The sequence below is a fragment of the Pristis pectinata genome, chromosome 32 (assembly GCF_009764475.1).
Source record: "Pristis pectinata isolate sPriPec2 chromosome 32, sPriPec2.1.pri, whole genome shotgun sequence".
Lineage (NCBI taxonomy): Eukaryota > Metazoa > Chordata > Chondrichthyes > Rhinopristiformes > Pristidae > Pristis > Pristis pectinata.
This window is the reverse complement of record NC_067436.1, coordinates 18,938,952-18,948,317: the sequence shown is the minus strand read 5'-3', so window position 1 is coordinate 18,948,317 and position 9,366 is coordinate 18,938,952. Positions and strand designations below refer to the sequence as shown.

The window sequence follows — 9,366 nt, the reverse complement described above, 5'->3', positions numbered from 1 at the left end:
CTCTATCAGGTCACCCGTCATCCTCCGTCGCTCCAAGGAGAAAAGTCCAAGTTCACTCAACCTGCTTTCGTAAGGCATGCTCCCCAGTCCAGGCAACATCCTTGTAAATCTTCTCTGCACCCTCTCTATGGCTTCCACATCCTTCCTGTAGTGAGGCGACCAGAACTGAGCACAGTACTCCAAGTGGGGTCTGACCAGGGTCCTATATAGCTGCAACATTACCTCTCGGCTCCTGAATTCAATTCCCCGATTGATGAAGGACAATACACCGTATGCCTTCTTAACCACAGAGTCAACCTGTGCAGCTGCTTTGAGCGTCCTATGGACTCGGACCCCAGGATCCCTCTGATCCTCCACACTGCCAAGGGTATTACCATTAATACTATAGTCTGCCATCATATTTGACCTACCAAAATGAACCACTTCACACTTATCTGGGTTGAACTGCATCTGCCACTTCCCTCAACTCAACTCGTTCCTTCAAGATGAATGACCAGTTTGTGATGCTGTTGGTTGGGGAGGGTGGGATTTGCAAGGAATATTGGTCAGGACACTGGAAGTACATTGTTCTTCTTTGAGACCAGTGAGATTCTTATGCCTTAAACCTGAATCTTTGACTGAGAGCACTTCCTCGACTGCACAGGAGAGTTGGCCTACCGTCTCTGGAATGGGAACTCAAAGCTCAACTCACAAGTTCATTACCCATGTGTGAGAGACTGAGACAGACCAGCTCTTCGATATTTAATGATGATAGGGAGGTGGAAATATAGACAATATTGTACAAACTTCTTAACTGCCACAAATTATAGAATAAAACATGAATGATCACATGTTTTTGTCGGACCTCAGGTCGTGTGTGACTAACATCCAACAACTGCAATCTTGCTTAATTAGAATGAACCCCTAGGTAGTGTCGTTTCATTACATAGGGGAACAGTTTTACCCTGGGACACAGGTAAAGGGAAAACCAGTGAGGATTAGTTCATCAGGAAAGGGAAGGACCAGAGAGCATGTCAGTGGAAATGCTGCAGAATATTTGTGATTTGTTTATGGGATATGGGTGTTGCTGTCAAGGCTGTATTTATTGCTCCTATCGAGAGGTGGTGGTGAGTTCCTACAGACCTTTTAGAGAACCTACCCCAACAGTGCTGTTGCATAAGACAGTTTGATTCAACTGAGCGGTTAGATCATTTCAGAGGCAGCTGATTGCTTTGCTCACAGGAAGGTCAGACTGGGTAAGGATACCACATTTATTGCCCTGAAGGACAAATTCAATAGCTTCACCATGACTTTTTTAAAAAACTCTGGATTATTTAATTAACTGAATTTACTCAGTGGTCATGTTGGGATTTGAATTTGTATCTCCATTGCAACAGGCCAGAGCTTTGGATTAACAGTCCATTCATTTAACCACAGTACAATACTCTCAGAATTTATCCTCTGTAATCCCATATATTTTTTTATGAAGATTGGTTCAAAATTTCAGACTTGTAGACCTGGGAAAGAGAAAAGTTTCATCACAGGGTAAAGGTTCAAATATCAAGAGGTGAACTGAAGCTTTCTCTTAGGTTAATGCGTCCATGGACCGAATCACAGCGAGAAGTCAGTGACCTAAGGATGGAGCGAACCCCCTGCATCACAGGGATGCAGTTTTCCAGCGCCACTGGCAGTAGATTTGGAGAAGGAATCAAGTGGGCACTTTGCACAGAATGTGCCTCTGGGTTTCTCTCCAACGGATGCAATTGTAGTCACTGGTGCAGGGTGACCGCACTGGTGCACAGTGACCGCCACTGGTGCAGGGAGACTGCACTGGCACAGGGTGACTGCCACTGGTGCAGGGTGACCGCACTGGTGCACAGTGACCGCCACTGGTGCAGGGAGACTGCACTGGCACAGGGTGACTGCCACTGGTGCAGGGTGACCGCACTGGTGCACAGTGACTGCCACTGGTGCAGGGTGACCGCACTGGTTCGCGGTGACGTCAATCCCCAACAAGCCTTGCCGGAGCCCCGCCCCCTTCCGTGAGTGACAGCGCATCTCCTTTTATGGAAATGAAGCGCCGGCCGAGCCCTGAACCGACGTCATCGCCCCGCGACGCTGAGGGGGGGACTCACGATCCGTCGCAAGATCGGCCCGGCCGCGGTCGCCAGGGTAACCGGAGTGGGGATGGCGGAGAGGGTGAGGCCGGAGGGGGGGCGGTGGGGGTGGTGAGGTGGGTGAGGAGGAGGAGGAGGGGGGTGGTGAGGTGGGTGAGGAGGAGGAGGAGGGGGGGGGTGGGGGGTGGTGAGGTGGGGGAGGGGGGGGGTGGGGGGTGGTGAGGTGGGGGGTGGTGAGGTGGGGGAGGTGGGGGGTGGGGGGTGGTGAGGTGGGGGAGGAGGGGGTGGGGGGAGGTGGGGGGTGGTGAGGAGGGGGGTGGGGGGTGGTGAGGTGAGTGAGGAGGGGGTGGGGGGTGGTGAGGTGGGTGAGGTGGGGGGTGGTGAGGTGGGGGAGAGCGGGGTGGTGTGGTGAGGTGGAGGAGGAGGTGAGGAGGGTGAAGGGCAGTGGAGATGTGGGGCGGGACCAGTGACTGGGGGTGTGGGGACTGAGGGGCAGGGGGAGTTCAGTAGCCCCGGGAGTGGTGGTGGAGAAGGGGAGGGGGATTGAGAAGAGATTGGTCCCCAGGGTGGGGGTGGTATTGGGCCTGGGGTGGGTGAGGCGGCAGGGGAGAGAGTGAGTGGTATGGGGAACAGGGCCTTTGGGGGAGAGGGGGCACCCAGCATGGGTTGGGGGGGGTGGTCTGAGGATGGGGAGGGAGCTTGGGGTCTGTGTCTCACTGGGATGTGCCCGGGACTGGGGTGGGCAAAGGTATCCGGGGAGAGATGCTCGGGTACCAGCTGGGTGCAGGCAATGAGACCTTTACCAGAGGTGTAGGTCACTGAGATTTCATCCTGATTCCTTGGCTGAGTAAGTTTGTGGGTTCAAGGTCAACTCCGTGTATTTCTGTGAGTTAACTTCCCAGCAAACGTTGCCAAGGAGGGTACAGCATTAGTTCAGAACACTGCTCATTGTTGGATCAGATGGTTTGATTCAACTGAGTGGTTAGGTCCTACTGGGTAGTTTCAGCATTTTCTGTTTTTGTTTCCTCCATACTGTCCCATCAAATACTCCTGGGACAGAGACAGCATGTGTTAGGAGTTTTACTCTGAATCTATGTAGACCCATCATAAAAGTCAGGGACAATAGTTCACTTGGGCCATTGAGGAGCTGGATCAGATCTGTTTCTTGTTACAGGCCAGTGTGACACAGCTGCGGGAGGATGGAAATGCACATTTTAAATCGGGAGACTATGAGGCTGCCCTGTCCTGCTATACGCAAGCAATTGAGCTTTCCCCAGCTTTGGCCGAGCTCATGGTGCTGCACCGCAACAGGGCAGCCTGCTACCTCAAGCTGGTGAGAAAAATATCAAGTGATCTGATGGCATGAATGACCTTTTCTTAAAGACTGAAGTGAATAATTTTAGTTGGAATGAATGTTCAATCTATGTTGCTTTGTGGACACAGTGTCTGATTTTCCTTTTCTCTCCCATTGGTTATTAGGAACAGTACTCAAAGGCTGAGGCAGATGCTTCAAAGGGTAAGTGAGGAAAGCATATTCTGCGCTGTGTACAGCAATGCTCAGTCTAGCCACATTTACATGGTAGTTCCCGAATGTTCTCCTGTGCAGGACTGAGAAGTTCTCTGTTGACGATGAAATGTTCTCTGAGTGAATGTAAAAATCTCATGGAACTGTCAAAGCAGATAGCAGGGATGTTTTCCCCAGTGTCCTGACCAATTCTTTCACAATTACTTAAATTATATTCTCCCTATCACATCCCAAATTGTCTGGTACAAGTCTACTCTTCAGAAATTTGAAAAGCAATATTAAATGAAAGCCTCTTTCTTCTTTGATCTGGAAAACTCTGAATTAGAGTCAGAGCATTATGCAGCACAGAAGGAGACCCTTTGGCCCAACTTGTCCATGCTGACCAAGATGTCTATTCAAGCTGGTCCCATTTACCTGCATTTGTTTCCCTCTAAACTTTTTCTATCCAGTTAGCTGCCTAAATGTCTTTGAACATTGTCGCTGCCTTGTTAAAGGAGCCAACAAAATATCAAAGACCCCACCCACTCCGGACATTCTCTCTTCTCCCCTCTCCCATCGGGCAGAAGATACAAAAGCCTGAAAGCACGTACCACCAGGCTCAAGGACAGCTTCTATCCTGCTGTTATAAGACAATTGAACGGTTCCCCAGTACATAAGATGGACTCTTGGCCTCACAGTATATCTTGTTATGACCTTGCATCTTATTATCTACCTGCACTGCACTTTTTCTGTAGCTGTGACACTTTATTCTGCGTTCTGTATTGTTTTACCTTGTACCACCTCAATGCACTGTGGAATGAATTGATCTGCATGAACAGTATGCAAGGCAAGCTTTCCACTGTACCTTAGTACAAGTGACAATAATATTCCAATTCTTGTGTGGCGTGTGTAGACATGTTTGTCCAGTTTGAGATGCTGATGATATAACTTCCATTGCATGGTTCTGCTGAACTACTGGACCAGAAAAATATCGCTAGCAAACCTTATCAGTCCTAAAAGCATCCATCTCTCACATATCTATTCAAATCTACCCTTGCTTGCTTCCCTGGACTATAGATTCCACACGTTGGTTGCCCTTGTTGTGTAAGAACATTAACTAGGAGCAGGAGTAGGCCATGTGGTCCTTCAAGCGTACTTCACCACTCATCAAAGCTATGGCTTAACTTCTACCTCATTTCTGTTTTCCTGCACTTTCTCTGTTTGCCTTGATTCCCTTAATATCCAGAAATCTCTTAATCCCTGTTTTGAATGAAATCAATGACTGAACCTCCACAGTTCTCCAGGAGCCCAAATATTTGAATTCCAAATATTCACAACTTTCAAAAGAAATACATTTCTTCTTCTCTCTGTCCTAAATGGCCTATCTCTTACTTGGAAACTGACCATGGTTCTACACTCCTCAGCCAGGGTGGCATCAACTCTCCCCCCCAGCATTCTGTTGAGCCCTGTAAGAATTGTGTTTCAATGAGATTGCCTCTCTCTTGACACCCAGTCTACCTGATCTCTTCTCATTTGTTGTTTAATTAAATTTTCGTGTGTAGATCTGCATTACCTTCCAGGGTACTTCCTCAGCAGTAATAGTTGTTCCTCTTCCCAGTCATTGAGGCAGATGGCAAGGATGTGAAGGCTCTCTTCCGCAGGAGTCAGGCCCTGCAGGAGCAGGGAAAACTGGATCAGGCGTTTGCCGATATCCAAAGGTGTGCTCTTCTGGAACCCAAGAACAAAGTCTTCCAGGAATCACTGCGGCAAATTGCAGCAACGGTCCAGGAGAAGGTGAGGGGAAGGTGGAAAGGCAGAAATGGTGAGGGAGAGGGTGGTGCGTATTGGCAGGCTAAAGAAGTGGATGCAGATGCTGAAGGTATTTATTATCTGGTGAAGCTGCAGTTCAGTGATTGCCTTTGTTGTAGATGTTGCAACTACAATTCTTGTGTATTGTCAGTTCAATTGGCAATGAAGATTGTGTTCAGTTCCTTCAAATTCTTCAGTCGTGGCCGGATAGCGTACTCCTGTATTCATTCTGTGTTATAGAACCATAGAACACTACAGCACAATACAGGCCCTTCGGCCCACCATGTTGTGCCGACCTTCAAATCACACCTAAGACTATCTAACCCTTTCCTCCCACATATCCCTTAAATTCCTCCATATGCTTATCTAACAATCTCTTGAACTTGACCAACATATCAGCCTCCACCACCCCCCCAGGCAGCGCATTCCATGCACCAACCACTCTCTGGGTAATAAACCTCCCTCCGACATCTCCCTTGAACTCCTCCACCCCCCCACCCCCCATTACCTTAAAGCCATGCCCTCTTGTATTGAGCATTGGTGCCCTGGGAAAGAGGCACTGGCTGTCCACTCTATCTAATCCTCTTAATATTTTGTACACCTCTATCATGTCTCCCCTCATCCTCCTTCTCTCCAATGAGTAAAGCCCTAGCTCCTTTAGTCTCTCCTCATAATGCAAACTGTCTAATCCAGGCAGCATCCTGGTAAACCTCCTCTGCACCCTCTCCAATGCCTCCACATCCTTCCTATCACTGGGTTTCAGAAGGTGCCACACCAAGAATATGAAATTCTGATGAATCTTGAAATCCTAATGTCAGTCCTTCCTGACATGGGCTTGTTGGAGAAAGTACTTGGAAATATTTCAAGTGTTTTGCTCAGAGTTTGAAGTTTTAAAAATTAAGTCTTCTTTCCCAGATTACCGCACTTCTAGTGATGATTCAAGTCCGACCTATGATGGCCTCATTGTCACTGACCTCTGGTAATGACAACATAGCAATCCTCATCTGCTGTTTTCCCATTTCTTTGTTCCAGGTCCAACTGCAGTCCTCTACTGATTCTCGAGTGGAACAAATGTTTAACATCCTCTTGGATCCTGGGGAGAAAGATTCTGACAAAAAACAAAAGGTCTGTGTTTTCTGGAGAATATTCTTGTTAACTTTAACGTTCTTTTTCTCCAACGATCCCAAATAGTGCAGTCAAAGGATTGTTTAAAACTTATTTTGAAAAGTACAGAAAAAGTATGAAAGACCTCTGTCCAATATTTTTTAAGACTCTGACACGTCCAGAACATGTGAATTAAAGAAGCCTCTCCGTTACTGCATTTGTCACAGTAAGGAGGTATATCAGAATAAAAACGGGATAGTTTATCTTTAGACAAGTGAGCTCTATGGACCACTTTAAATTGAAGGAGAGAATGACGAGCACATGATGACGAAGTATTAACCAACTTGAAAATTTCATTCCAAGTTTCCTCGTAAATTGACATCTGCAAATCTTGTTCCCAAAGCGTTTTTAATTTTATCTAGTGGCACCTTACTCATTTCTAGTAATCTGCCATAAATATTAGATATTGAGCCATCCTGAAAGGGTTCCAAATTAAAAATTACATCTAATAAATTTTTATCAGGACTCAAAGGAAAAGAATGTAATTGAGATCGAAGAAAATCTCTAATTTGTAAATATCTAAAAGAAGATGAGTTTTTGGTAAATTATACTTGGTAGACAATTGTTCAAATGAAGAAAGGTTTCCTCCAACAAACAGATCCTGAAAACAAGTAATACCTAATTTGTCTCACTCTTTAAAAACTACATCAGTCATAGAAGGTTTAAAAAAATAATTAGAGAAAATGGGACTGGACAGAGAAAAATTCAATAAACCAAAATATTTTCTAAATTGTAACCAAATCTTCAAAGCATGTTTAACTACTAAATTATCTGTTAATTTATTTAATGATATAGGGAGTGAAGAACCAAGCAGAGAAATAAGAGAAAATTTTTTAACAGAGTTAGCTTCCGAAGAAACCCATACTGGATGAGCCTCTTGATTAATGTAATAAATTTTAAACTTAATCCTTTGACTGCACTATTTGGGATCATTGGAGAAAAAAATATAACTTTGAAGGCTTCTGATTTACACATTCTGGCTTTTATTTCTCTTATAGCCAGGAGGGCTGTGTTGCTTAAATCGAAGGAAGCTACTCCGCCCACTCATGTTCAGTGGTTATGGGATGTTATGTCATACCTGAATCTAGAGAAGATTCGCTGTTCAGTTTTTGAATCTAACCTAGACTTTCAAACCCTGTGGGGACCTTTCTTGAATTATTTTCAAAATCTCTGATTTGGTGTCTAAAACGCAGATATTGGCTGACACGGTTACGTTTTTAAGGGTTTTTCCTTGTTTTTTTCACCTAACAGCTTCGGTTTTTGGCAGTGGGAGTAGATTTTTTTATAATAAAATATTTCAATTTTCTCTTCCTTTATTAACTATTATATGTGATTATTAATTGAGAGTATTGTGATCTTAAGTATGATTTAACACAACGTATTCAGTAGTATTTTTACCCTCTTTTTTGATGTATACTGTATGGATTTCAAGGATTTAATAAAAAATATTGTAAAGAACTTTAATGTTCTGATCTGAAGCTGGTGCTCTAGAGAGGTGGGCTCTGGGTCTTGGACAACAGCTCAGGGCTTTGCAGAGTGTAATGCTGAGTCTTTAGTACTTTCATATGGCTTTCACCCCTTACAGGGTTCATAGTATTTCCACCCCTGTGAACTGTGGAAGATCAGCAAGTAGCAGAGTTAGAAATTCTGTCCCTCTGATCATGAGTCAAAAGCATTAGTTAAGTAAATTGGTTTATTATTGTCACATGTACCTCAGTATAGTGAAAAAACTTGTCTTGCATACCGTTTGTACAGATCAATTCATTACAACAGTGCTTTGAGGTAGTACAAGGCAAAATAATAACAGAATGCAGAATAAAGTGTTACAGTTACAGAGAAAGTGCAATGCAGGCAGACAATAAGGTGCAAGGTCATGACGAGGTAGATTGTGAGGTCAAGAGTCCATCTTATCGTACTAGGGAACCGTTCAATAGTCTTATAACAGTGGGATAGAAGCTGTCCTTGAGCCTGGTGATACGTGCTTCCAGGCTTTTGTATCTTCTGCCCGATGGGAGGGGAGAAGAGAGAATGTCTGGGGTGGGTGGGGTCTTTGATTATGCTGGCTGCTTTACTGAGGCAGCGAGAAATATGGACGGAGTCCATGGAGGGGAGGCAGGTTTCCGTGATGTGCTGAGCTGTGTCCAATGACCAGACAGTCATAAATTGTTGATATCAGCTCAGGATTCCTGGAAAACAAACAAGAGCAGAAAATGCTGGAAATACACAGCAGGTCAGTGGAGAGAGAAACAATTAAGGCTTGAGAACAGTCATCCCTTTTCTTTTGGAAAGATCATTGACCTGAAATATTGTGCTTCTCTCTCCACAGATGCTGCTTGACATGCTGAGTATTTCCAGTGTTTTGCGTTTCTGTTTCAGATTTCCAGCATCTGCAGCTTTTGTCATGGAGTTGTACAGGGCCCGGGCCTCCTGAGTCCATGCTAAGCATAAACCACCCACTTGCACAAATCCCATTTTATTCACATTCCCATCAACTCCCCCCAGGTTCTGCCAGTCACCTACACACCACGGGCAATTTACAGTGGCCATCCTGACTTTTGGGTGTGGGAGGAAACCAGGGCATCCAGGGGAAACCCACACGTCACAGGGAGAACGTGCAAACTCTACACAGACAGTGCCCAAGGTCAGGATTGTGAACCCAGTTCTCGAGCTGTGAGGCAGTTGCTCTTCCAGCTGTGCCTCACTTTTTCTTTTCAGTTTTTGGGAAAACTCTGTTGCTTTTCTCTGATGTGGGATCTTTTGTGCCTAAGCATTGAGAGGGTAGACCTGCATCTC

The 9,366-nt window shown here is 45.4% G+C and overlaps 1 protein-coding gene across 1 annotated transcript in view; it reads left to right on the top strand.

The window, feature by feature from the left end:
- Positions 1-2,097: 2,097 nt before the first annotated feature.
- The window catches only part of LOC127585228 (protein unc-45 homolog A-like), a 30,958-nt gene continuing 23,689 nt past the window's right edge, over positions 2,098-9,366 (top strand). Inside the window, 5 exon segments of the mRNA XM_052042525.1 lie at positions 2,098-2,178; positions 3,271-3,429; positions 3,576-3,612; positions 5,219-5,394; positions 6,442-6,534. Of these exon segments, the coding sequence (XP_051898485.1) occupies positions 2,167-2,178; positions 3,271-3,429; positions 3,576-3,612; positions 5,219-5,394; positions 6,442-6,534 (477 nt within the window). The 5' untranslated portion in view covers positions 2,098-2,166.